Source organism: Styela clava, chromosome 14 (assembly GCF_964204865.1).
Source record: "Styela clava chromosome 14, kaStyClav1.hap1.2, whole genome shotgun sequence".
In the NCBI taxonomy this organism is placed as follows: domain Eukaryota; kingdom Metazoa; phylum Chordata; class Ascidiacea; order Stolidobranchia; family Styelidae; genus Styela; species Styela clava.
The window spans coordinates 7,262,955-7,290,404 of NC_135263.1; the positions used below are offsets into that span (position 1 = coordinate 7,262,955).

The following is a 27,450-nucleotide window of genomic DNA, read 5'->3' on the forward strand; positions in this document are numbered from 1 at the left end:
CTGTTCAGTGAAAGTTTAATTCGGAGTAACGTTATGCAAACTTTCCTAAGGAAAATTCATCCTTAATGATTTTTTGTCATCATCAAGACGCAGCATAGTTGAGATTATGATATGAACATAACATGTGCAGGATTATTAAGGATGAAAGAGTAAGAAATTGATTAATAATGGCATCCGGGAGTCCAGTTTTCTTCTCAAATTGAATTCTTATCAAAGAACCAAAATCGTATTGCAGTCTAAGCAGAATAAGTTAGGCTCAGATAACCTTAATATTATATATTTATATTTCTTTGTTGAGAGTCGGACTTCAACGCAATATATTTAATTAAAATTGGAGTAAACGAAATTCGCGTAATTCGCATGTATTTACTTTTTTTTCAGTCAAGTTGTTCTAATTGTGCTTTCGGTGTAAGTTAATTATTATGACTGACCACCATGAGAATATCTGAGGAAATTCCACTCTTATATTTATTTGTTGGTAAGTCATTTTGTATTACTCTGACCTAAATTTAACTAATTGAAGATATATAACAAAGAACAATTTTTTTTTCGACGGAAGATGCCACGTAACTGTACTTTTTAAAAGATCGCTATACACAATATCTCCCTTTATGTTCAAATATTTTTGTTTGTCTTTACATGGGTTAGCATTTGAAATATTTGTGGGTTTAGTATTAAAATTAGTGTGTGTGAATGTAAAATTGAATTTTTTTTTTAATTTTTTTTTCAGCATATCAGACAAAAAATGTGAAATGTAACCGTAATATTTAAACTATATCTGCAGTAAATGGATTTATAGCATCACCAACATACAAAAATAGTTTTGAATCAGGGGAATGCATTTACTTTGAGTTTCATGGGGATGAATCCTAACTCTACACTTCTGGTCGTTGTGAAAGAAAACAAGCTAATATTTGTTAAATCTAACAACAAACTAATTACTTTGGCTAACTTAGCGCGAAAAGCTTTTTATACAAAAAAGTATCCCCAGGATATACCACAGTTTAGTTTGAAAGTAACATTTACACTCAAATGTGGGTAAATTTGAGTTTTTATCTCATTTAAAAAGCCCAAACAAGCCCAAGACAAATTGAAAGAAGACTTTAATAAAGGCATCTTGTAGATTGAATTAGCACGAGAATTAGTTGGATTGCATGGACTTGTTATTGCCGCAAACAGAATGGAAGATTATACAGTGCAGTAAACTCAGTTCCGCAAGTTTAGGTTTGAGTATGACACAGTTAATGGAAGACACATTCGTCATATTATGGACCCAAACGCAATATTGTCCAAATGTAAAAGATTTTTTCAATTCTGTTTTGACCAATTGGTGCCTCCGTTTTGTATGTTCACCTCTATAAAGCTACAAACATTATTTAGTGAAAATATAATATTGATCATATACTATATCTCAAATATCTGTATGTTGGCCACGAACGTAATGTATCATATCGTCACGCTAATAACCGAATTGCGTAAGTCATTTTTAGCAGTTTTGAGAAAAACGTAAAAAACTTTCTAATGATATTGTTATGTCATTGAGAGTCAATAATAGTCAATAGCCATGGTTCAATTTTTTGATCGTAGCCGGATTTAAGTTAATTTGTATGACGCAGTTAAGTGACGTCATAATGGCGCACTGTCACAATAGTCATGCGTTAACAATGATAATTCATTATGACGAAACAATTGCACAAATGTGCATGTCATACTAAATCTCCATTTTTATGGGTTTCGGAATTCATAAAATGCAATCTGAGTTAACAGACAGGTGCGCAGCATTACATAAATACCTATTTTATAAAAAAAAACTCAAAATCGCCAAAAACGACTTACGCAATTCGGTTATTAGCGTTACGATATCTTCTAATTACAAAGATTTTAACATCCTCGACCACACCGTCCACACAGAGACTCGATATGTTTAAGCCACACCGTTTTGTAGTCATCAAAATTGCCTTTCTCCAGATTGACCTATAATAATTACGACAATTTTTGGATTCAGTTGATCACGTAACGATGACCTTATAACGCCATATGTGTTGAAACGCTCAAAATTTACAGAAGTTAATAGACACGAAAGTCAGCTTGCGACTAAAGCGAATATAGCTTGACATTCTTTTTTCTAATGTGGCCAAAATATGAGATACGTTAGAGAGAGAAAGATAAAAACGCTTTTCCTCAAATAGACCAACAATCAACAGCATTGTTGACGCAACACAGTCGCAAACATGTTTTTCGCGTTTATTATGGCGTTCGCCAAAAGGTGTGTTATCACGGAAAATTTTTTTGATGAATTTGATTCTATATATATATTTTACAATTTTGGACGCTTGCTATTTCACATAAAGTCGATTTAATTTTATATTTTAAAATTTGAAAAACCAAACCTGAAAATACCCTATCTTTTGTTTCGGAGTCATAAAAACTGCTATAATAATTACATCTAATTTACCTTGATCTCACCTGTTTGTATAAACAGATTTGTTTTATATATTTAGGTATTGGTTTTAGGTAGTTATACTGCATCCCACATTCCGACACCCACAATACATCTGATATGATGTGCCCACTAATTTACATAACAGAAACCACATCAGAAATGCCTACTGAAGGCGACAGCGACATAGTGAAAACCAATACTAAAAAATAATAAATTTTCGAATATGTTAAATTTCTCTGATTAAAGCTTTTCTTTTGAAAATTCGAAATACGCTAGAAGATGATAATATATTTGTAGTTGGATATATATGGCTTCAATTGCATTAGTTTTTTTTAAAGTTCAACAATACACAACCATATATACCACTCATAATTATCCTCAATTTGCTTTTGGTGATTCTTTGTCTCTGGTGTTTTAATCATATATACACGACTGTAAGATACTGCAATAAAAATTTGAGTATTCTGCTCAAACTTTATGAGCTAGAGTTACATTCGTTTCCTCACGTACGGTACGATATTTTTAGGATTCTCAGTGCTCCATTCAATCCACGAACCGGAGTACAGCTTTGTTCTGGAATATTTAGAAACATACTTTTGAATATTAAAGGAATAAATAAGTTTATATTGTTATCGAAATTTTCAGTCTCTTATGTCTCTAAAATATGATCGTCTTTCGTGATAGAAAAATTATTTCGACCCATTTAGCAAAATGCGTGACTCCATTCTTCAAATAAGTACCGTAGTACCACACGCACATAAAGAAATTTCCCATCAAAATATCTCCTTATAGATACGGACATTACAGAAAACATGAAGGCGTGCGTGCAATCAGTTTAAAAAAATAATGACTCACGGCACTTTCGACTTCAACAAGTTAGCAGCGACGAGAGCTCTTCTTCCAGATCTACAGTAGAGAACTATAAACTTTCTGCCGCACAAAATTTGACGAAAGTCCACGTGTTCTTCGAATTTTCCTACAACATATATAGCGTAATATGTTTCACACACTTTAGAACTTTTTATTGCGTCTAAATCTCTTTTGATGTATTTTGAGACTATATATAAATCGAACATGTTTTGCGCAAATTTGACAATATGATTGCTTTTAAAATAAAAGTACTGGGATGACATGATTGCTTCGGTTGTACGGTAAAAACTGTATTTACTGTATCTTTTATCTCTCTTTTTACTCACCGTTCGTGATGGTAACGAGGAAAGATGCTGGTATGTGACCATCAGCAAACTCTTGTGGTGTTCTTACATCAACAAGAACAAAATCAGTTCGGTTGTATTTGAGAAGATCGTACAAATCATCATAAGACAGGCTTTGTACTGAACAGAAACATTAAATAGATAGCGAAAAATGATCATTGATTTAATGTGAAAATAAATATACTGATTTACAGCAGATCATTTTGATCACCCCCGACGGCAACGTAATAATTAATGATAACTCGTGGCAGAAGTATTCTTGTTGTTTGTCAACGTTGCCGCAGGCGGGCTTGCTATGATTAATTGCAGATAAAATCGACAGATTGCAATAGCTAGTGGTTGAATAGTTTGTAAATAACGCATGGATGTTTCTTCAAATTTACAACATGAATTATAAGTACTAGAACTCGAAAATGTGTCAAATTTTCAAATAGTAGTAATGAACATATTTTCTATATAAAGTACATCTCAATCATTTTAGCTGCCTTTTTAGAAATTGTTCTAATCAACCTTATATCGTCTCGGGATGGGTAAATTCTTATTCGTTTTATCTACCTCTTAATTCTCTCTATTGGAACCTCTAATCTGAGGCTTCGGTGATTACTATAATTGCATAATGGCAAATATTTCAACATAAAAAAAATATTTCTTACTTCCTTTGGACATCATCTGAAAAAGTAAAACATAAAATTTAGAGCCAGCATTGAAATCGATAAACTTCAAGAGCTTTCAATAATGAGTTTTAAAGTTGCAATATTAAAGTCCATCGATTATATCGTAGCTATCGTTCTAAATTAGTTTACAATAAACAGGTAATAAATCTCGTTTGACTCCATTAGTTTAATGCAAGGATACCACTACATCGGGTACTCCCGTAGTATGTGTACCAGGTTAGGGTTAGGCCATACTTTTATTCCGAATTTCCTTATGTTTGTTCTATTATGAGTTTGGGGACTGTTTGTGTTAGCCAAGTGAATATACCCCCTTCCCGTAGGCTTCCGTCCCTTTCCACAACTTGATGTAAAGTAGGCGAACAAAATTAGTTACCTCCATATTGGTACACACACTTCTGGAGCCCCCATCATTCAACGTGTAATAATATGAATTAATTTATTTTTGATATATTGTTTTTTTACGGAAGTCCTGATCACGGAAAAGTAATTTTTTTTTACTGATTAACATAAACCAGAACGAAATTTGTTTGTATGTCTAACCTCATTGTACTCCTCAATTTCTCCAGCACAGCCTCGATTGATCACGCCAGCTTCATCTGCCTTCATCTGCAAGACGAATTGTAAATATAACTGAATGAATCTTAATACGCTAGGAACTAAATTCGAATCTCCAAACAATTGTGCTAAAAAAGTATGAAAATGTAGGAAATTAGCACATTTTGCTTTTTCCAGATTTGAAAAAAAACTCTGTCCTAGGCCAGTTTTCGAAAGTGCACCTATGAATCATTTTATTGAATTTTTGTTGATAAATATATTGATACATTTAATATGGAAGTTACCAGAAAGCTAATACTATGTTTCAGGCTATCAATTTTTTAAATATTTTCTCAGATGCTCAAGGGATTTGGTAATTCTTGTGTTTTATAACGGAACTTGATATGACATTCGATACAATTTTTTTAAAATTTGGCTGGAATTCTGCTGATATTGTGGTGACAATATTAGTCATGTTATCTTTGTGTTCAAATATTTTTCTTGTAATGATCTAGTCTAGTGTTTGCTTCAACAATATCACTTTATCTCACATTATTCTTTTCAAAACTCATCGACATGTCTTTATCCATATCGACATCACCATCCATGTCTTCGCCAGTAGGTTTCATGCTCACTTTATTAGACATCAACTTCAACATCATTACCACTAATAGCGCTGCGGCAGCTTTCATGGTTATTATTTGGATGAATTTGATTTACTGTAAAACGCACAAAATTTATCTACGTAGAAGCTCACCTTGTCATATAAAATATTACTCTCTAACATAATTAAACAAACCAACAGTGACTGGTTTTACAACAAATGGACACGAGGACGCATCTTATGGGTCAACGATAGGGATCTTTTGCTTACACCTTGTGTTTTATTCCACACTTTTAATGCTACTGCGGTGTAACAACACTCGCAATAAAGGGGAATCGGAGCTGTTACTTGAGATTAAAATTTTTAGTATACTCGATGGAGGAAATAAAACCTCTTGCCTATCAGTCTTCTAACACGCATTTACAATTATTTGACCTAAGTAACTCAACAAGCTCTTCGATACAACATTTTCGCAAAAATTTATCGTACTTTCATCCTATCAGTTTATATCTATATAACCTTTCGTTGCATTTTTATCGTGGTGTCACATTATTGCCTTGGGCGTAAGAACACAAATCGTGCTTTATATCTACATTGTTTTATAAGGCTGCTTTATTGTGAGTTATACGGCTTTTAACCTGAACATTTTTATTAGAACGTTAATATATTATTATACCTTTATCATAAACATGTCACTTGTTTTACATTACGTTCGAAAAGTTTATACATCCGCCGATCATAATCGTGGTGACTTTCGTGGCACAAGTGGTAACAACAAGCCAGTGGGAATTGTGTCATTATCAACAACATTTTTGTATTTAATTTTTGCACTGCGCACTTTGCAAAATGTTCAGAAATGCTTACTAATTCGTGGCGTACATTTCACATTATCCCAATATCAATAAATAAATAAAATGAGGGCAGGTCTTTGTTCTCAGGCAAGGTGTCGATGTTTAGTGCCGGTTTCTATGAATTTGAAACCTGGTGTGATCGCATATCCCATTTTACCCCTGATTGAGTTAGATAAAAATAATTACATGATAATTTTTAGAGAGGTAAATGACTACCCAACTTCGTATTTTAAGCGTCTTAAAGCACCAATATAACTCTTTATGTGGTATCGTTACTTTCACCTCATTGTATTCTACTATGCCTTTTGCGCAATCCCGCCTGCTACTTCCAGTTCCATCCTATTTCATCTGTAATTACTATTTCGAGATTATTCGTCTATTTTGGCAGATTGTTACAAAATTGTTACAAAATTTTCCTCAAAATATTAAAATAAAACGATGCCAAACGATTCCATCCCGCAAATTTAAACTGCTAATACTTTAAACCTTGATATAATTTATTCTAATTCACGCACGACTAGGAAATTTTCATGCCTTGTTAATATATTATATAATTTGTTTGATTAATACTGTGCAATGAAGTACAATGCCAGGCTGCTAATAAAGAAGTGACATACCGACAACAGCTTTCTTAATTTGTATTCATAGAAGTTTCCGACAAAGGATTTGGAGAATAGTTTCAGTTTAAACCATGTAGGGTACACCTTTACCATCGTCGTTCTACGACCTAGGACAACTGTACTCAACAACAAAATAATGGTTCCATTACATTTGAACCCACGTACATTTGAACCCATGACAATTGCACCTGTATGCTATTGCACCTATGGAATTTTTTTTGTTTCACGGATAGTTAAACCCATACTAACCCTAACCCATGGGTTTTAGCATCCGCATATAGATTGAACCCGTGGATATACGCATGGGTTCAAATGTACATGGGTTCAAATGTACGGTCACCCAAAATAATACATCATACTCAATTGACGATTCAGAACATTGGTTATAACTGCTGACACTGTATTGAATTTACAACTCTGTTATCAGCTGTATATCTCGACTTGGAATTAGATTTTCTCTTATGCTGTTTAGTTTTGTAGTTGTGTAACCACCTGTCTCCATTAACAATATAGATCATAGTGTGTAATTTTGATGCAGTTCTGCGTACAATACCAATTTTATGTGAGCATCATTGCTACGGGCCCCAACCTTCAAAACAATTGCAAATATAATAAAATATTATTACATTTTATTTATTTTATTTCGTTCATCCCATTGCTAATATTTTTTCAGAAAGAGTTTTATTTAGGGAAATTTTCTCACGCCTAGATGTTTCTCTTACAATGTAGATGTCTCTATCGTACAATATATTTTTATTTATCTCTTGTGCATAGCGGTTACATCTAATATTCCTGCACCTACTTTCGACTCTGAGTACCTGGGAACATTGATAGCAATTTTATAGTTTTCGTGGTTTATTGCATCAAATATCATTAGGAGTCGCCTTTATTAGTCGGGAATAATGATATAATGAACATGAAATTACCAATTGCAAGGATTTTGACGAGTGAAATTCGACTAATGTATGAAGCTTTCTTTATTGGACACAAAGTAAACCTTTGAAATTCATTGATATTGTTGTTGACCATTTTTGACTTATTTAAAAAAAAGTGTCCCACATTGTAATCGTTGATATATCTATATATATTCAATTTCAGAAAAAAATTTTGCACGATAATATTATACATTTTCATAGATAAATTCAAAAAAAAAAATCAGACAGTTTTAGCCAGATATCAAAGGAAAAGTAGACAATGGTACAAATATAAAATAGATATTCCACTACGACATAAATCTCTTAAATGTCCAGCGTGAGACGCAAATCTCAATGTGAAATTTATGAAATTTATCATACTGTCAATTTTATGACATGCACAATTTTGTGAAGAAAATATGTAATTAAAGTTTGACAATTATTCAGCTAATTTAAATTAACTTAATATTTCTCGGAATCTATTTCATAAATGTTTTGTATTGCTTTACCTCACTGATCGATTTTAAGATACGAATCAGCAATTTTCTGTTTCACCAATTGCAATTTCTCCATGGATGACGACGTTCTCACGTGTTAATGCGACAAAGTAGTCAGAAGCACAGTTGCATTTATTCTCATACATTGCATCCATTTCATCATGTGTAAGAGTGCGATTCCACATCATCAGATTTTCAATTATGCCGCTGAACGCTTTGTCGGTCTTAAAATTGAGTGGATTTTTGCCTTTTTGTTTTTGACCGATGACCAAGGTTCCTCTTCCTTTTATGATACCAGCCAAATTATTTGACGGGACTGTGGTCGAATTTTGGTACAGCCACACAATGTCTTTCTCAATGAGGAAGCAAATATGACTCGAGTAAGTGGTGTTCGATATATTAAAGTGAGCGATATGACTGTTTCCATGCACATGCAATTTTGTCCCGTCATCTTCAAAAGCCTACCACATTGCTTTATCTCCCTCGTCCTCGTTGGAATAACTTAATATAGCACCGTTTAGTGGATTCCCTCCCATAGGTCGAACCCGCGCACATATTGATACTTCATCTAGGTCTGGTATAGAAATGTTGACAACAATGTACTGTTTGTCTAACGAACTGAACCCATAGTTTGATTGGGGACAACCTAAAATTCGTGAAAAAAGTGTTTGTTACAATAAACGACAAGTTCAAGACTGTCAAACTATCTTATACATTTGATGTTTTTTAAATGTGATGGGTCATAATAATTTTATTTTCAATGCAGTTTTGTAATACAACTTATCAAAACGGAAGATTAGAAAAGATTGAAAATAACGTATTGGTTATCATATCAACAACATCCGTAAAGATGTTCAAGTACAATAGCTAAGTATAAATGAGCATTTTTTTTAATGTATTGCTATTCTAAGATAGCAAAAAATACACCTGCCTTTCAACACCAAGGGATCTCCTTGTGGGGTGATGTTGCCGGCTAGAGTTGTGCCTTTGTTCGCACTGGGGGAATCAGACTGATTGTCCGTGATTGGTAAAGTTATCTCAGGCGGTTCCGTTGTCAATGAAGGCGTTGTATCACGATCGGTTGTGATGTCGCTAGAGGTCGCGATTTGAAGATGAGTTACGATTTGACTTGATCGTGAAAGCCTTTCTTGTACGAAATCGTAGATATATTTTTCAAGATCTATGTAGGAATAATTATATAATATTCGCTGAAAATTATAAAATAGCTGCCTTTTTGCACTCTTTGAAATTTTTCTAATCTATGGTTCCAAACTGATATATATTATTCCCTCACATTCAACAGTAACCAACACGAATATTTTTAGCCACGCTATTTGAGATAGATCCTCCATTATTATATTACATATTTTAAATTTACATAAAAATTAAACGTAATAGAAAACCACAAAAGTCAAAAAAGTACAGACTAAAAACTGGAAAAGGATATAAATTGCCACTAAATTCGTCATTTAACAAGTCATTTAGTTTGGGACATGACTCAACCCAACCAGATTGAAACTTGTAGAATGCGATATGGCTCTCTTTTCATATTAAAATTCCGCAATTTGCTCAATAGGTACCTAAGTTCATATCGAATAGTGTGACAGGAAATATACACTAGTGTTTATTCTACCTACAACAAATATGTAATAATAAAATATATCCTACCATCCAAGTTGTCCTGTAATGATATAAACATAATGATTATTTAATTATCGTCATCATCGGTATTGGCCGATATAAAAAAAATTCAGATATTTTTTTGAGTGATCCATGTGTTGCTTTATTCATTTCCAATTCTCTGAGTAAGTCTGAGAAATCAGATCTCGATTTGCATGCGGGTATTTCGGAAAGATTGTGTAGACATACAACCTCTTAATTTTTTGTATTTTTTTTTTCACAAGTTTTTGAGATTATCACCCTTTTTAAATATTAATATCTACGTTATTCTTCTGGCAACACCGACTGAGTTGTTCATATTCTTAAGTATTAGGATTTTTGTAAATAATTAGCATTTCATTTCTGCAATGGTTGTATGCCACATTGCCCCAAATTTATAATACTATAAATGCGCGCTTCCTAGGTGCGATTCGAATAATTTTTTTCAGGTCGAATGCTGCCTTTGTGACATGCGTCATAATTAATGATTATGTTATCTCTGTATATTTTGCATGATATCATATACCTTGTTGAAAATAAAGTCCTTGCAATGTTCATCATCGCATGACCCATCTAGAGATACGGAAATTTTTGAATCGCTCGTTCCGATACGGTGATCTGCAAAGAAAAGGGATTTTTATTTTTAAATCTTTCCTCAGATACCCCACCGTATGAAGTTTTATCATGTTTAATGTAAAGTTCGATTTGGATTAAATCGGTTGGGCAGTGATAGTTTGGTGTTCTAGTATAATCTCGTAATAGTCATATCGAGAAACATTTTTATTATAATTTGACAACATACCTTCACATTCAGCATCAACTTTATTTTCTACTAAAGCTATAGTACTCACAGCCACCAACATTACGAATCGAAAAACCAACATGTCGTTTGGCCACATCACAAAGTAATACTAGAGGATTTTACCCAAATTTAAATCTATCAAGAAAAGAAATATTGCGCTACGGTAAATAGGCCTTTAAATCTGAATACCCTTTTACATGTAAGGCTGCAGCCTAGTTACAAAGTAAAACGAACATAAGATTCATCATAATGAGCCTATGATAATAAATAATGAGGCATCATTTCCTGGTTTGAAAAGACAACGTAAGACAACGTATTTGCTCTACTTGCAAAATGCCTATTCAATTTATATGAGAGTAGATCTAGACTAGTATTACTGGAACATTTGTTAATTTATTGCAAAAATAGTATCTCTATTAAATTCTTTTTTTCACTAAAAACTTGCAATTCAAATTGAAATATAACAGTTGGTTTTGTTGTATGATAACAGATAAATCCTATGCTATTTAATGAATCTTTGTAAGTAGCATTGATGACGCATTCTTGTGCTTTGACAAAATAAAATGACAGAGCACATCGCTAAATATCACGAGAAGATCACGTCGTTCATTTGTAACTATGCCATGTATGTCATCAAATTAGTGAATCGGCTTGTATTATTCACAATTATTATTTCAATACATCATTTATTGTATCGTATGTTGCCGTTGTCATCATAATATGTAACAACACAATGTTATTCAATGTGCCACGTATTTCATTTTCTCGCTTGGTTTGAGTCGATTTAAAACCATGCTGAAAATAATTTTGAATTACTAAAAAGACTGTATCGCCTGAGACAAAAAAAATCGCTTTTTGCAATCAGTGTAAAATGCATAGAAATGTCGAAGTTGAATCCCGAGATACAGGCGAATCGTTCTAACTTTGTCTGCATAGAGTGAAGAGTATGATCAGTAGACAATTGAAAACGAATTCAGTTCTCATCTCGCAACAATGTTCAGTTTTACCCGCCTTCTTTGAGCACATAACATCTAATCAGACTATGTATAATTTCTTGTATCATTGATGTATTTGATAGATCAACTTGAGTAAAGTGATTTTATATAAATGAACTTCAAAGAAGTGCATAGCCGATCAAATGGTTGGAATTTCCAATTATACAATATCCAGGCTGCTACCTGTTTCAGAAGATACAGATGGAACACTTCCAGTTACGTGGATAGTTATTCCGATACTATTGATAGCGTTGATACCTTTCGCTGGAATTTTTGTTCGGATTATTTATAAAAGGTAACAAATATAAAATCATATAATCAAAAATTCATATTGGAATATATAAAATCAATAAGAATGCATAATTTGAAAATATCTAACGATTCGAATGTTTGAAAAGCGGACCGCTTTGCAATTAAATCATTCATTTTTCTCATATTTAATTAACCATTAATAACACCTTGTAAATTTATTCAATTATAACGTATTTAATATAATGGCCAAGCACCTAAACTCTCAGATATTTACATCGAATATAAAATAAAATTGCTTCACATTTCTTTAGAAAACGAGAGCAGTCTTCTCTGTCTAGTTATGTCCAACGTCATTATTTTGCGCTAAACAATGTTTCATATTCTATGTTCGACCACAAGGGTAATGATGGAAAAATCACAAATAAATGGGTAAAAAAGGCGGCGGAATATCAAACTCAGCAAACCGTCTCTCATGTTATCGATAAATACAGACCAATGAAGCCCCCAGTAAAACATGTAAAAATGCAAAACAATTCATTGGATGAACGCGAAAAGGTATCAGTGAATGAGTTCGACAAGAAAGAATCGAATACTAGCGATAAAGTGGATGCCAACAAAGATAACGAAGCGAGGCCTGATATTAGTGAAATTCTGGATACAATATCATATGATGTGGAAAGAGGTATTGTAGAAATGACGAGTAACAAAAAAGTCGAGTTAGCAAAGAAGAGTAATAGAAAAGTAATACTAGAAGATTGCATTATTGATGGAAGAAGGAAAATTGAAAATCAAAATGGGTCTGCACTGCTGGACAGAGAGGGCGAAGCATTTGATGATTTGCCAGGTAAACTTGATAAAGATGCTGTTTCTACTGATTCGTTTCAGAACAATCAGAGACAAGAAAAATGTTTTAAAAAATATTCAACTAATGTCGCTGTTGGTGAAAACAAAAAATTGGAATTTCCTGAACTAAGTCCCAACTCAGTAAAAGATCGAGTTAAAAATTATCAAGAAACGATTTACGCGCATGTCAGAAAACCTAAAACATCACCACGAAAAGTCGGGAAATTGTCCCCAGATATGTTAAGTCCAGTCAAAGTTATGGATTTTCAAAAAAAAAATGAGCATCACTCAATAATGACTCATCTAGAGTACTTTTAGTACCGAGAAAGAGCATGGAACTGTAGATGATATATACGCATTGGCAAATGGGGAAGATGTAAGAAATGTGTACTCTTTTGCCGATGACATAATTACACTAAAGGCAAATGGAAACGAAGCAAATAGCGACGAAAAATTTCCACATATATACACGGCTGTAAAAGGAGAAAAAATAGCAAAGCGCAGAAAAAGAATTTGAAACGTGTATATCATATCTTTGATCAGCAAAATGAACTTCGATTTATGAATATTAAATATGGACAACGACTCCGTGGCTCAAACTCGCAGAAAAAGTTTCAAACTAGGCAGAAGTCATACTTTTTATGGGAGCATTGGTTAAAGCATTGATTAAAATCAACTATGTCGACTTCAAATACTGTTTTAATTGGACATCTATACAGAAAGATTTTTATTTCTTATTTTTGTAAAATGTTGTTTGTTTCTCAAATAAATACGAATAAGAGTGAAACAAACATACAATTTATCATAATTTTTCCTATACCAAAACAAATATATCTCACAATTATATAACTTGTATAAAAACTCAATAAATTTGCCGCAGACATACACCACCTCGTTTATAATAAAGTTATACAATGTTAAATGACGCTGTGCAGCTACCTAATATCAGATAACAGAATTAAAGTTTACTTATTTTCATTTTCGTTCCGGGTGATGAATCAAGCAAATATATATTCATTTGTGTGATTCGAATGTGTGTCCCGTATTTTTATTTGCTATGAATAACTACGGGTGTCTACGGGTGTCATCTAAAATCTAGCATCGGCAACTTAGGCCCGCGGAGTAATATAATCCGGCCCGCGACGCTTCACTGAATTATAGTAACAAAATAGCTATTTGATGATTATATTCTTTACGTAACATAATTTGTTGTGAGACAAGTGTAGACTAAATTATATTACAACTTAATTAGTATATAATTCACAATTACTCGTTTAATGAGCCTATAATTTAATTATAATTAGACAAACGGCAACAAAACGCAGAAGTTGATGCTAAGTGCAAAAGGCACAATGGCGACAAAAATTAAAATTTGGAATTTTATGAGATGCATTGCAATGAGGAAATAAATCAATATTCTATTCGAGGGATGTATCACTGCTTGATTTTTAATATAAAAAGTATCATCCTTTCGTGCGGCCCATGCACCAATGACTTGCAACCCTTAGTTTTGTCCCGCGAGCGCCAAAAGGTTGCCGACCCCTGATCTAGATGATTGTACGAAGCTGCTAGGACTTGATTCGGGCCAAAGTGTTTTATATTGCAAGAAGAAAAAGATTCTTCGAGCAAAAGAAGACTGTTTCGTTCTGCTGTTCGAGATGACAGTTTTTCGTGTCTCACAATTATATGATAATATGTTTACCGCCACACTGTAGAGTTTGCGTCATATTGCAGCTATATTGTCAGAATTTTCTTGGCGAATATTATTAAAGAGGGGTATAACAATACCAAGCATTTTTAGGAAACATAGGAGTTTTTCTTCAACTTATGCAAAAGATATATATCATGGTATACTGTTCAAATTCTACATCCTTGTAATGCCATAATTGTTACAAAGTGTTGTCAGAACTAAATGAATTAATCACAAATGCGAAATCATAAAATAATGAAGTTGTGTTGCTCTCAGTCATGAAAATTAGGACAATATTGTTATTAATATTATAATGACGATAGTACATTGTTCAAACTGGGCATTTTTTTTTTGAAAACTACGAATGTCAATTTGCATTCAAATCATCATTTACTGTAGGTACTTTTTGAAATTTTTTGTAATGTGCTATCCTGTACATTTACCTTTAAGTGCTTCCAAGTCACAGAATCCTCGATAAGTTTATTGATACAGTATCTTGACGTTCCTCATATATATCTTGAAATATTTATTAAGAGAAAAGATAAGACGCCATAATATGAGAGGCTTTATGCGGAAAGACATAGGATTTATTAAAAACTATTTTTAACAAAGCAATTGTATATATTCGATAAAACATTACATCGCATATGCCATATAGGCAATACTGACAATTTAAAACTATGTAAAAAAAAACAATTATATATATATTCGATAAAACATTACATCGCATATGCCATATAGGCAATACTGACAATTTGTTTGACAAGTAGTTCACAGAAATGTTTCCGTTTAAGTGCAGATTAAACTGTACTTTTTTCATTTTTGAAAGCCTCTTTATTCAGGCAACATGCTCGCTAATACGGATTGCTGCGCATTTTATTATTGCTTGCATAATTATTTTGTACGCAGTGCGATTGTACAAATTACTTGCTATGCTTCGTTAACAAAAATCACAATGGAAAGGCAAAGATTAATGTGGCAGACATGAGCATGATTATTATGAAAATCAAGTCAAAAATGGATGCTGTATTGATCGATTTTTTAAAACTAATTTGTCCTTCTGATGGAGATTTATCGACAAGTAAAGTGCGGTCGCGCGTGGGCTTGAAATCTTTGCAAAATTGACTCTGTGAATTGGGCTTTGCAGGCACCTTACGACCATAGCCTTCATGAATTCTCTGCCACTGGGTGACGATAGCGTGTCGTGCGCCATTCCAAGTACCTGGACCTTGAAGTCTGAATTGATAAGCGCTAGCAGGACCGTTCAAAACGTGCCACGCTAGTATTGGATCTGATATAAAAAGTTTTGCTATATTAGGACTGGCTCCAATTTCACTTGCGATTTCATCTATATAATCCATGTAATCGACTTGAATAGTGTGCCTTTTAGAATTGACATATCTTCGTTGGAGAGATCTTTTTTTATCGTCAATTTCTTTTTGCATCTCAGCCTTTGATGGGAGTTTACAAATTCCTTTGAACACTCTAGTAGCCCACCGAGACTGCATTTCCGCAATCGGCATGAGACCTCCAACGGGCTGCACGTTCCCAATCAAAGCTATGGTGGGGTGTTCTGTATCTGGGATCGGAAAAACGTGTTTGTACAGAGGACTCAAATTGTTATTATCTTCAACAGTGATGACGTCATTTGATAAAAACGGAAACTTGATTATGTATCCTGTAGCAAATATGACATCATCGACTTCTTGAAGGATACCATCAGAAGTTACGATACCATTATGTTTAAAATGAGAGACATCCGGAACAACGGTTACAGTACCGTTAGCAATTCGGGCAGGAAGTTCGTCGTTGACAAGAGGATGTTGACCTTCGATGAATTTAGAACAAAATATCATAGTTTAATCTTCTATTGCTTTACCAACATACCATTACAAACTCGACAAACTAGAATTCAATATTTACCATTGTTTAACTAATATACCTCATAATCCAGGAATGAAAATTTTATAACAAGCTGAATGAGCTGGAATTCCATTTTTTGGCAATTTTGTTTAATTAGTATTTGTTTCACGATTTGCTTGTAAGTAATTTCTCTTTTTGAACTCGATTTATCAAAGTGAATACATTAAAACAGTAATTATATTTGTTTAGTAACATGGCTGTTAACAATATGTTGCCCTACATTTTCACAGTGCAAGCTTTCACTCGGAATTTTACCTTTAAGAATTTACTCTGATAAGTAGGGTTATTATTAATTTGGAAATGTTACTCTGTCTCAAATTTGGCTTCCATTTAATTTAACTGAGCTTGGCTCAGGTTAATTTCATTTTTCTGAATGAACTCGTTACAAAGGTGCTTAAAAACATAACTTACTCATTATTCTGTGCTTTGGTTTTAATCCATACAATTCATGATCAAACCTATCTGTCATTTTCTTTTCGTAAAACCAGTTCAAAGTAGATGATGGCGTTATATTCATCAGATATTTGAAAAGCCGAGTGACAACTTCACAGTCGTACGGCAACCCACGATGTGCTGAATATGAAATCAACATCGCGGTTACCGAACTTGTCAAATAGAAGAAATGGTGAATTGGATTAATGACCTATTGAATATTTCTTTATACTAAGTTTGAGTTTACTCTCGTATTTGTCGATAAATTTTATATATGCCTGTTTAAGTTAAGTCTAATTTCACTCATATTTGTATGCTCAATTTTTGTCGTCGTCACTTTGAGTGGCAAAGAAAAGGAAAGGAAAGTGGCAAAGGAATATTCCATTTGACAAGTTCTATTTATAACAAACAACTGATTATAATATTTAAACGACAAATACCACCGTGAGCTTTCAAGTTTTGATCCAATGACATACTTTATTTTATGCTTTCAATAATCGAATGAAAATTGATTTTTGTTGTCTTACCTATTCTGTTTATAACCCATGCCCCCCTTCTTGTGCTCAAATAAGTTTTGGTTGAATGTCTACTCAGTTCCGCAGCAAGATCTCCACCTGTATTGCCAAGGCCAACAACCATAACCCTTCGATTCTCAAACGGTTTGTGGTCTCTGTGCCATAAGAAACATCGTAAATGCACTTATGCAATTTATGACGAAATACTTTTGAAAGGAATTGTATTTATAGTTGATTTTTGGGGCTGAAAAAGAATATTAGAGGCACCGAGAGAACATATATTCACATAGCAAAATGTTTATGCTAATAGTTTGTCTTTCTTGACAATTCTTCGGGAAAACTTCAAAACAAATGTGAAAATCAAGCAATGCCTTCGCACCCAAACTTTTTTGGTAGTCTTTTGGAGTTTTATTGTGAAGCAATCATTACATTTGCTAATCACCTACAGAATTATTAAATTCATTCGCTTATTTATTTATATGGCCGAGTGATAAATATTGATTTCTTAAGAACGTATCGCGGAAGTATTTGTTATTGTTAACATTTGACTGTACATGACTGAGATAAGTGTTGGAATTAACCTTTGTAATATATTGCTTTCTCAACGAATTCCTGCTATTATGGAATCTAAACATACCTGTAGTCATGTCCATGCGTGACCCTTCCTTGGAATGTTTCATAGCCGTGTATATTTTCAGCAGGATTATTTGGGTATGCATGATGTCCGGTGCAAACCATAACCGCGTCGAAGACTTCAGTTCTTTCAATTTCCCTTTGTTCTTTTGAATTCCAGGTTTTTGTAGTAACGTTCCATTGATCATTTTTATCAAAATTAACAGTTTTTTCAACGGAAATAACTTCAATATTAAATTGAATGCATCGCTTGAGTCCGTACTCTTCTGCATATAGTTTCATATACTGGTATAATTTTGAATGATGCATGAAATTCGGGAAATCAGCTGGTGGGGGAAACGTGCTATACGCTAATAACTCTTTGCTGGTGTTTATCGTCGTTGAACGATAAACTCCCGCTCGACCCGGTGTTGGTTTTTCATCGAATCTCCAAAGTCCACCAATTCCATCTGATTTTTCAAAACATGTTGGCACCAAACTTTCGTCTAAACAGCATTTAATGGCAGCCAATCCACTCGCCCCGGCCCCAATGACAGCAACGCGCAACACTGGTTTTGGCTTTTCATACATTTCAGTAAAGTTTTTTTTAGTAAACTACTTTACGATTTATTCTACTAAAGTGAAAAAAGTTTAATGGATTGAATACTTTTAAGCCGTAACTGTGAAAGACTATAAAATGAAATTCTAAGAAATGATTGGATTATTTAAATTTGAATACTTGTACTTTAAACTTTAATATCTTCAGCATTTTCTTCTTTGTTTATTTACAATTGCGACTGCAAGTTGAGAAAGATACCGAATTTAGAATCTCGATATCACAATTTCCTTACTGCTCAAAAAGTACTTTTATCCCTACTGCAAGTCTACCCCGTCCAATATACGTTCACAGTAGTGCTTTTGTAATCGTCATACAATCCGACAAGCAATACACGTCAAAAGTCCAAATCGATTCACAGTTTATCGTCTGTAATTGTACTTTTACAGGAGAAAGTGTAAGTTTTAGTATATCGTGTTAACATAAACTTTGAACATGAGTTGTCACACGCTTTCATTAAACTCAACTTCGATCTGAACTTCATAAATCACAGCTGCGTTAAGCAGGCCAAAGGCCATAACTGACATTTTTATATATCCACGTCAGAGTACAAAATTATCTGCACTGTAATGAGAAATATTTTCAGATTGGATATGCTACGAATACAAATAATACAACTATTATCATTATTGGCTTGTCTCCTTAAATATAATTTTTAAAAGAGGAATTAACCATTTCGAAGAAAAGTATTTCAGCTTGATTTGAACAAGGATTATTACTTGCCTATGGCAAAAACTAAGCCGCTTAAGTGATAATTGAGTGTACCGTTTAAAATAATTGGCGCAAGTTTCGCAATAATCATTCTATTTATAAATACGATACAAAAAAAATACATGAATCAATTATAATTCCTATGAATAGCACGATTTTGAAATATTCTAAAATGGCGCAACATGGGGTTTTTTCTTCCGAATGAACATTCGTTCAGCTAGCTGGCGTTTTATACCTCAGCCGGCGGCGGCCATGTTGCGCCACCGCTTTCGAGGTAAATACCTTCGCGCGAGACGCTGTATTGCTTTGTGTATCTATCACCTACCACGTATGATCCATCACAATACTGAAGGAAATAACGATTATCGGACACTTTCTAAACCACGAAAATTAGGTAAATTTGTAACTATAGGTAGTTTATACCCCCTTAAAATAAGTAAGACGCAACCGAAAAGCCATTACGTGAACGACCACGCTGCGATTCACCACCTTTCGAAAATTAAAATGCGATCGAATAAATGAGTTAGTATAACCTTGAAAAACTCTATCACTTCAACCTTAGAAACAAAGTAGGCTAAGCATAAATTACCCGAACAGTATTAACTGTAATAATACCTTCATTTTGTGAGAAAAATGTCAATACATGAACTCGAAATCCATATTATGGCGTCATAACCGATTAGTTGTGACGTCTTTGCATCAGAGGACCCTTACAATTAACATAGGCTAGGCTAGGCTGTCTTATCGTTTATATCAGTAGATTACCACCGATATAAGCATATTCTTCATTATCGCAACCCACTTGTTTTGCCGAAGGGCTGCACTTGATATAATTGCTTGTGTAGTAGGCTCGTGAGCTAATTTTCATGATTTTTCTTACTCAAAACGTCTTTCTGATATCTCGACTAAACATTCCATGTAAAATCTTATGACTTTGGTGGAGATATAAAGCGGCGATAATTGTACGCAAAAGAAGTAGGAGTCAATATAAAAAATTTTACTTACATTTTTGGAATTATAATTCCGGCTGCGTGTGCAGCTGCCAGAATGCAACGTTTTGGCGTAGTTTCGCGGCGATGCAATGGGTATTTCAATAAAAAATACAGAAAAAAATTTGATTTAAAACAAGCCCTTGTTTTCAGACACGATGTTTTTTTTTTATAGAATTGATAAAAAACAAAACCCTACGATATCAACCTACTACGTTGTATTGGTGATTTCCCAACTTAGTCTCGTTCAATGAAGTATGGAACTCTTTAGAAAATATGTATAAATGGCATACGTAAAACGTATTTAGTTCTTTCCCCATATCTGTTCCAGGTCATATACATCTGAACCACGCCCGGTTCTTCTCTTCTAATACTTGTTTCACAATTACGTCGTTCCCCAATGTTTGACCAACAATCACGTGTGTGGTGGGTTGAAATAAAGTTTATCATTTCAAACCAGTACTTATGTATATTAAAGTGTTTCGTCTTTGCGAAATTACACGAGCTATAAATAGTTCACTATTGTTTGAACAAACTAGGTCAAAAGTTGATTTTAATATAAAAAGATAATACATAAGCAAACTTTGTGACCTTTGTACTAAAGAGTCAAAGACCTAAAAATATAATCGATATTGACTTGGATTCACGAGAACTTGAAAGATGACAAGAAAATAGGCATGGGATACGCTGGAACTTATGGAGGCTGTTGCCCAACTGAACGCGCGCAGTATTTTCTGTAGTGTAAACTAATAAACGAACGAAATAAACAAAAAATTCTTTTGGGTATGCATTATTTCCTCACAAATCTAGCAATTCGCAATAACAATAAATGAATAAATTACAGCGCTTAACGTGAAAACTGTTATCTGCAACATTGGGGAATAATTACCCTAATTGCACTAAAACTATGGGATCTGTTATTTAATATATCTGTCGCATTTCCCTTTTATCTTCCAAACGCGATCTGCATATATATTTATATAAGAAAAAACAATGCAAATGGACGTTATGAGCACAAACTCTTATCCTCCAGATCCAAGGCAAGCATGCAACGAGGGAACTCCATGTCTTTAGCGGCGAATAATAACAAAACAAGTGGAAAGAAAATGCACTGAAAATCTTATCGCATATCTATGTACATTTTGGATTTTATAAGCCTGGAATGTATTAAGATGACTTCAAAAGTTTTTCAAATAGGATTCACGTCTTCATTTCAATCAGACCTGACGTACCTTGGTTTATAACAAGACTTAAGATAAGTCTCGAATTACTTGAAATAACTCTGCAGTACACATCGTCAAATTCTCATGAAATCTCAATTACCGTAATATAACAGTGAAATCCACGCCTTTTATTGTCTGCCGAGTATAAGAAACTACACGATAGGTCTTTAAGCCGGAATGTATGTCGACATTGTGTGGTTTAATATAAGTTTAGTAATGTTTATTCCTTCTCGAAAGGCTCTTTGAAACTCCAGTTTAAACGTAGGTCATATTTGCTTATGTTTGCTTTAAGATGTTGATTTAGACAAAGTAAATTCAGTTGCAAAATTCCGTGCACTGCCAAATCCTCTGACATCTTGAGCTCAAATTATGAAAATTGAGATTTGACACTGAGTATAAAAACAACATACCATGTGCCGATGAAAGTCAGTGATGGTGCAAAAATGCGCTAGTATGAGTAAATATGGGTCGCTACAAAATATGTGAGTGTTCTATTTGAAGTTTTATTACAACGAAACATAAAATCAGCCTATATCCCTGTCTTAAATATTACTCTTCATTCCGATATTTATTATAACAATGAAAATACAATAAATGTGAAGCTGTTGGTAGTATTTGGTCTAACATGCTTTGGTCGTAACGTAATCGACATGATTAAAAGTAGGGAGAGGACATTTTTAGTCATACCACACACAAGAAGTGATTAAAATATGTTGACGATATACCACATCGTATGTTCGCAGTACTAGAATTAGAGAATGGGAAATATTCTTCCAATAAATGCTTGCGATTGATTGCATATTTTATTCGAGTTTATTTAGGGAGAGGACATTTTTAGTCATACCACACACAAGAAGTGATTAAAATATGTTGACGATATACCACATCGTATGTTCGCAGTACTAGAATTAGAGAATGGGAAATATTCTTCCAATAAATGCTTGCGATTGATTGCATATTTTATTCGAGTTTATTCGAACCCACTTTCGTATTTTGATAGACATGATGGTATTTATCTTCTGGGTTCATACAGAGTTGAGGGACACGTTTGTCCTTATGTTTAAAATTTACGACACACTAAGTACCGCATTGGTGATATCTGAATTACTGTACAAATTGGTCGTAGGTATACAAATCATTTGTTCATGCATAGATTACCAGTCAACTTTATGATTCATCTTACAGCAACTAGGTTCACCTGGAGGTGATATTTGGTTTTTGTTTGAGGATGTTTAATCTGACAAAAGCATCAGGGTACCTACACTGGAAATGTAATCAACATAATACAAGAACGAGTTGTTTGCCAATATTTATGCAGTGCTGAAGCAAACAATGATATTCTGTCTTTTCTCAACATCAGAGTCAGTTGAGGTAAACTCTAGTTCACAAAGTGAAATTGATTCCAAAGTTATTTAAATGTTAACAGCCAGCTTTTTAATTTATTTTGTTTTTAAGTCATTATACAATAAAAGATGAATTTTTCTCACCTAAATGTTCTATTATGTAATAATCTATGAATTCCTAACCCATGTATATATAAATATATATTCCCTGTGATAAGCCGTTGCTAATGTTCGGAAACTTTGAAGATTGAAAACTTTTCTGTAAATTAAACACATTCGGTCCTTTATTACAGGGGTGGCCAACCTGCTTCCGACTGCGATCGACTAAAATCTTTAAAATAGATCGCGATCGACTGATCGGTAATAAGGTTCTACACAAAAACGAATGGGCACTGAATGTGCAGATAACTGTACACATGCATACAAAAAATTCGCAAAATCGACACAAAAATTGCATTTTTTATGTTCCATTCAAGTTGTTGATTTGAATATTTAATTGTACCATGAGTAAATGTTTCATTATTTATTTAGGATTTATTTAAATCATACAATTCAGATAAAGAACGTGCCTAATTTTTAGTCGTAAGTGTTGAAAATTCTTCTATTATCCAACCAGCGAAAAATAAATATTCTCAAACCATGAATGTTACATGACTGCTCAAAATTCAGTATCTAATTTACAATTTCCTCCAAACGCGATTCTTCGCTAGCTCTGAATTAGAACAATTTGGGCATTTTGATGCCACAGCTACCATTGCGAATAAAATTTATCACACCACTCCTGGGGTTCCCAAACTTTTTCAGCTCGCGTCACACTAACAACAAGATTAAAAAGTCGCGGCACACTTATTACAAACCAGTTTTATAAATCCCTTAGCTCTAAATATTATGGATTTCGGCAGTAAACAAGATTAAAACAAGATTTCGCGGATCATTTGTAACAAGTCTTTATCGTTTTCAGCTTTGGATTCCTGTCAGTGCAGAAAATTGTACTGATATATACTGACAGAAAATTCGCATGGCGAAGTTTGTGATAAAATTAAGAACTCCAAATATTTAATGTGAAAAATGAAATGTAAAAAATTATGAAAGTAATACCACTCTTAAACTCTCTTCAATTTTTTAACTGCTGACAGTCAAAGTCTAGCAACTTTGCTTCGAGCAAACTTGCATTGTTGGGTTGGGGTCGAGAACGTATAACCCCCTAAATATTCAGATATTAGAGAAGTATGGCATCCCCTATCGCAAACTGCGGAAGTTATTGTAGGATCCTTGTCAGTCTAGACCAGGGTTGCCAAATCCCAGTGATGAAAATAAGCCATATAAAGACGAAAAAAGTCAACAATTTTAACAAGTACAAAAACCTCATGATTTGAAACTCCTATATAGCACAATTGTGAATTCGCACAGTTTGCAATATGCTTATTTAGAGCCATCAGTTGATTTAGTGAGCCACATCAAATGCTAAATCCTACTAGAATTTGTAGTTTTGGTTGCTATCATGGAGATTTCCATTTCAGCACGATCAATGGTTTACAACTAAGTAGGATTATTTAATGGCAGAATTAGTATGTATATCCGACATCTACAATTCTACATAATAAATTTAAAGACATCAAAAAGTCATGAAAGGAAATATTATGCAGACAGCACTATTTTTTCAATTCAGGTTTATACAATACACCATGTATACCGCTTTAGAACGTTTCTACTTTAACTTGCGATATATATATACCTCAGAAAATTCCGATATTTTACTATTGAAATTTTGGTACTCCTGAAGTATGCGCACCAAGATGTCACATAACCTGAACCCTAACCTGGTACACAACCTGAGTTCAGGTTGTGCGCCATCTTGGTGCGCATACTTCAGGAAGTCCGAAATTATTTTTATGATTGGGTTGAAGTGTTGACGATTATAAACTGGTTCACATGTTTGAACGCATCGCCTTTACTAAAATTATTTAACCACGTGCCGCTTGCATAGATAGTCTATTGATAGATGATTTTAGCCTAGATAATCACGACGTTCGCGAGAATTTTGATTACCGCAACCAAACTAAAGCTCCTCGGAAGGCAAACTGACAATTACTGAAATAAGGCGTACAACTATTTTTTGAAAACATAACTAAAAACTGACATATAACACTGTGAAACGCAAAACTATGAAAACGAAGCTGCTTGAACATCTGTCTGAGCGGCTGCAAAAACTGCAATTGGTATGTCATTCTAAGTGATTCAATAGTCTTGCTGCACACTAACACAAATATACTTCTGAAACGTTTTGTCTGACCTCATAGTTCAACCTAATCGATAGCAGATTTATGTCATTGTTGGCTTCTTTTTGATTGATTGTGGTTAAGGGAAAATCTAAATGTTTAGTAGCTGAGCTTGCTATTGTTGCACAATAAATACCGATATTGTAGTTTAAATTTTTTTAATAATAGAAAGTAGAATGAACATCAAAATAAGCCAAAAGGGAATTCTGACGCCAAACGTGTTTCAAAAAAGCCAAAATCGTGAAATTTGGCGTTAAAAAGGCCAATATGGCAACCCTGGTCTAGACACGCGAGATTCGGCACTTCATATTTAAACCTTGGCAGCGGAAAAACTTGCATTTGTTACGTGAAATTATGCTTTATCGGGCTTGCCCAGACTCAAATACTGTATGTGTAATGTGTATATTGTATTTTGTGCATATAAAGTACTGTATTCTCCCTGTTGCAAAACGCACAACTGGTTCGATACAATTTTTTGGGGTATTTCAATAAAATTCACATCAGACGCGATCGACTGCTCGAGACGTGACGATCGACCGGTCGATCGGAATTAGGGTTGCTAACTATGAAAAGGACATAGATTATCGTCATCATTTATTTTGCAACTTGCATGAAAGAACAATATAAAACAATGAAATAAAAAATTATATACAAGCTAAAAAGATATGTTAAAAAAATCTTTATATGTTTTTCATTTAATGTTTATTTAACATTGACCCAAGCAATGTTAATAAAATTGTTATTTCTTTGGCTATTTGAGCCGGACCAAATCGAAATTAAAAAATAAATACATATAAACGGAGGCGATTTTTTAAGAACGGAACAATACCCAACACAGTTCTATAACTATCGGTCAAAACGACGTTGGAAAAAATTTAGGACAATTAGCATCTTTTCTAAATGCTAAAACGGACAAGGACCGAAAAGCTTGAATAAAAAATTGTCCTTTGAAATAAAGAACGATTGGCAACCCTAATCGCGATCGACGTGCCACCCCTGCTTCATTATATCATTATAAATCGTAAACGATTTCGTTCATACAGGGTTACAAACCGAATACCAATTTATGTAAATTTTGATAATTAAAAGTTCAAATGTGCTATTGATCACGATTTTATCATAATTCTCGGAGCAAATTACAGTAAGCTGCTTTTTTATTATCTCTAGTTTACGGCGAACAGTTTCTGCGTCACGCAGTTATTCCGCTTTAATAAACTTTTGACCCTTACGTGTACGGGTTAAGCACACTGATTACATTGTTACCTATATATATATATATGTTAATATGATATCATGTGATGTTATTTATCACTCACGTGCACAAACCATAACTGTACAAAAAACTTCACAAAGGTCACATAACTCACAGTGTGTTCCTTCCACAAAGCTTCACGTATCACAGCAGATTTTGCCTCGTTATTGCTGTTGTCGTTCTCCAAACGTCTAGTTCAATGATCAGTTGATTCATTTATATTTTAAGATATACTGAGAATTTCGAGTAGTTACATCTAACTATTTCTAAAAACTTGGATTAGGAAAACCAGGAAAATTATGGCCTATCGTTTCACTTGATTGCGAATACTAAGGTGCTAATACTGACGCTTATAAACGGCTAACATATCCAAACCTATCACTTCGTCATGTTTTATAATTTCTTCACCTTATTGATTTATTGTTGTAAGTAGCAAACGGCGTTTTGATCTGGTGATCAAATTTTGATTTGAATCATTTATCTGAAGCGAATTTGAATCACCCAGAGATTTATGAACAATATAGTTGGGCTTCTCAAGAATATTCTTCATTTTTATTCCAAAATATATCGTAATGTGATGTCCTCAGTGTGCATTGATTAGCGGTAGGGACCCATTGGTGCAGAATGTATTACAATATTCTTGCACCATGGATTGGCATACTAATGAATGTGATACATACGTCACTAAAATTTTGAATAGTACTTGACATTGTACGAAGTTGTATAACGAACTTGTATGAAGCTCTTGACCTCAAACATTGCCTACATTTGTTTAGACAAGGCCTTCGTACAAAACTAGCCAAATGTATAGACCAGTGCTTACCAAACTTTTTAGAGTTGGGACCCACTTTTTATTACCACAGCTTATGGCGACCCATTTAACTTTTTACGACATAACACAGAACACAGCAATGGCTAATCATCGCAAAACTACCGTGTTTCCTCGAAAATAAGACCTAATTT

General features: G+C 33.8%; 4 protein-coding genes across 4 annotated transcripts; 1 reads left to right on the forward strand and 3 right to left on the reverse strand.

Annotated features, from left to right (window-relative positions):
• Window positions 1-2,653: 2,653 nt before the first annotated feature.
• On the reverse strand, window positions 2,654-5,861 carry LOC120341591 (uncharacterized). Its single transcript, XM_039410127.2, has 6 exons — window positions 5,417-5,861; window positions 4,872-4,937; window positions 4,311-4,326; window positions 3,640-3,777; window positions 3,299-3,419; window positions 2,654-3,016 (listed from the first exon to the last, which is right to left on the reverse strand). Exons 1-6 carry the CDS (start codon window positions 5,555-5,557, stop codon window positions 2,932-2,934), a joined length of 567 nt encoding a protein of 188 aa, XP_039266061.2. The 5' UTR covers window positions 5,558-5,861; the 3' UTR covers window positions 2,654-2,931.
• A 2,901-nt stretch (window positions 5,862-8,762) lies between these two features.
• Window positions 8,763-11,144, reverse strand: LOC120340785 (uncharacterized). The gene is made up of 5 exons (XM_039409146.2): window positions 10,813-11,144; window positions 10,537-10,628; window positions 10,020-10,032; window positions 9,283-9,531; window positions 8,763-8,997 (listed from the first exon to the last, which is right to left on the reverse strand). Exons 1-5 carry the CDS (start codon window positions 10,907-10,909, stop codon window positions 8,813-8,815), a joined length of 636 nt encoding a protein of 211 aa, XP_039265080.2. The 5' UTR covers window positions 10,910-11,144; the 3' UTR covers window positions 8,763-8,812.
• Window positions 11,145-11,580: 436 nt separating this feature from the next.
• On the forward strand, window positions 11,581-13,641 carry LOC120340809 (uncharacterized). Its single transcript, XM_039409178.2, has 2 exons — window positions 11,581-12,102; window positions 12,371-13,641. The coding sequence occupies exons 1-2, from the start codon at window positions 11,951-11,953 to the stop codon at window positions 13,218-13,220; spliced, it is 1,002 nt and encodes a 333-aa protein (XP_039265112.2). The 5' UTR covers window positions 11,581-11,950; the 3' UTR covers window positions 13,221-13,641.
• LOC120341524 (flavin-containing monooxygenase 5-like) lies at window positions 13,627-19,102 on the reverse strand. The gene is made up of 4 exons (XM_039410051.2): window positions 18,100-19,102; window positions 17,475-17,617; window positions 16,927-17,088; window positions 13,627-16,420 (listed from the first exon to the last, which is right to left on the reverse strand). Exons 1-4 carry the CDS (start codon window positions 18,663-18,665, stop codon window positions 15,543-15,545), a joined length of 1,749 nt encoding a protein of 582 aa, XP_039265985.2. The 5' UTR covers window positions 18,666-19,102; the 3' UTR covers window positions 13,627-15,542.
• Window positions 19,103-27,450: the final 8,348 nt, after the last annotated feature.

Bases quoted from the DNA above. Each gene is read 5' to 3' on its own strand.
- LOC120340809 (XM_039409178.2), top strand. From the start codon at position 11,951: ATGGTTGGAATTTCCAATTATACAATATCCAGGCTGCTACCTGTTTCA. The intron at 12,103-12,370 runs GTAACAAATATA...ACATTTCTTTAG, and splicing joins GTTCGGATTATTTATAAAAG to AAAACGAGAGCAGTCTTCTC.
- LOC120341524 (XM_039410051.2), bottom strand. From the start codon at position 18,665: ATGTATGAAAAGCCAAAACCAGTGTTGCGCGTTGCTGTCATTGGGGCC. The intron at 17,618-18,099 runs GTATGTTTAGAT...CTTATGGCACAG, and splicing joins ACGCATGGACATGACTACAG to AGACCACAAACCGTTTGAGA. The intron at 16,421-16,926 runs GTAAGTTATGTT...AATTCATCGAAG, and splicing joins ACCAAAGCACAGAATAATGA to GTCAACATCCTCTTGTCAAC.
- LOC120341591 (XM_039410127.2), bottom strand. From the start codon at position 5,557: ATGAAAGCTGCCGCAGCGCTATTAGTGGTAATGATGTTGAAGTTGATG. The intron at 4,938-5,416 runs GTGAGATAAAGT...TTCGTCTTGCAG, and splicing joins TGAGTTTTGAAAAGAATAAT to ATGAAGGCAGATGAAGCTGG. The intron at 3,017-3,298 runs GTGAGTCATTAT...TAAATATTCCAG, and splicing joins TTGTTGAAGTCGAAAGTGCC to AACAAAGCTGTACTCCGGTT.
- LOC120340785 (XM_039409146.2), bottom strand. From the start codon at position 10,909: ATGTGGCCAAACGACATGTTGGTTTTTCGATTCGTAATGTTGGTGGCT. The intron at 10,629-10,812 runs GTATGTTGTCAA...TTTTCTTTGCAG, and splicing joins AGTTGATGCTGAATGTGAAG to ATCACCGTATCGGAACGAGC. The intron at 8,998-9,282 runs GCAGGTGTATTT...CACGAATTTTAG, and splicing joins AGATCCCTTGGTGTTGAAAG to GTTGTCCCCAATCAAACTAT.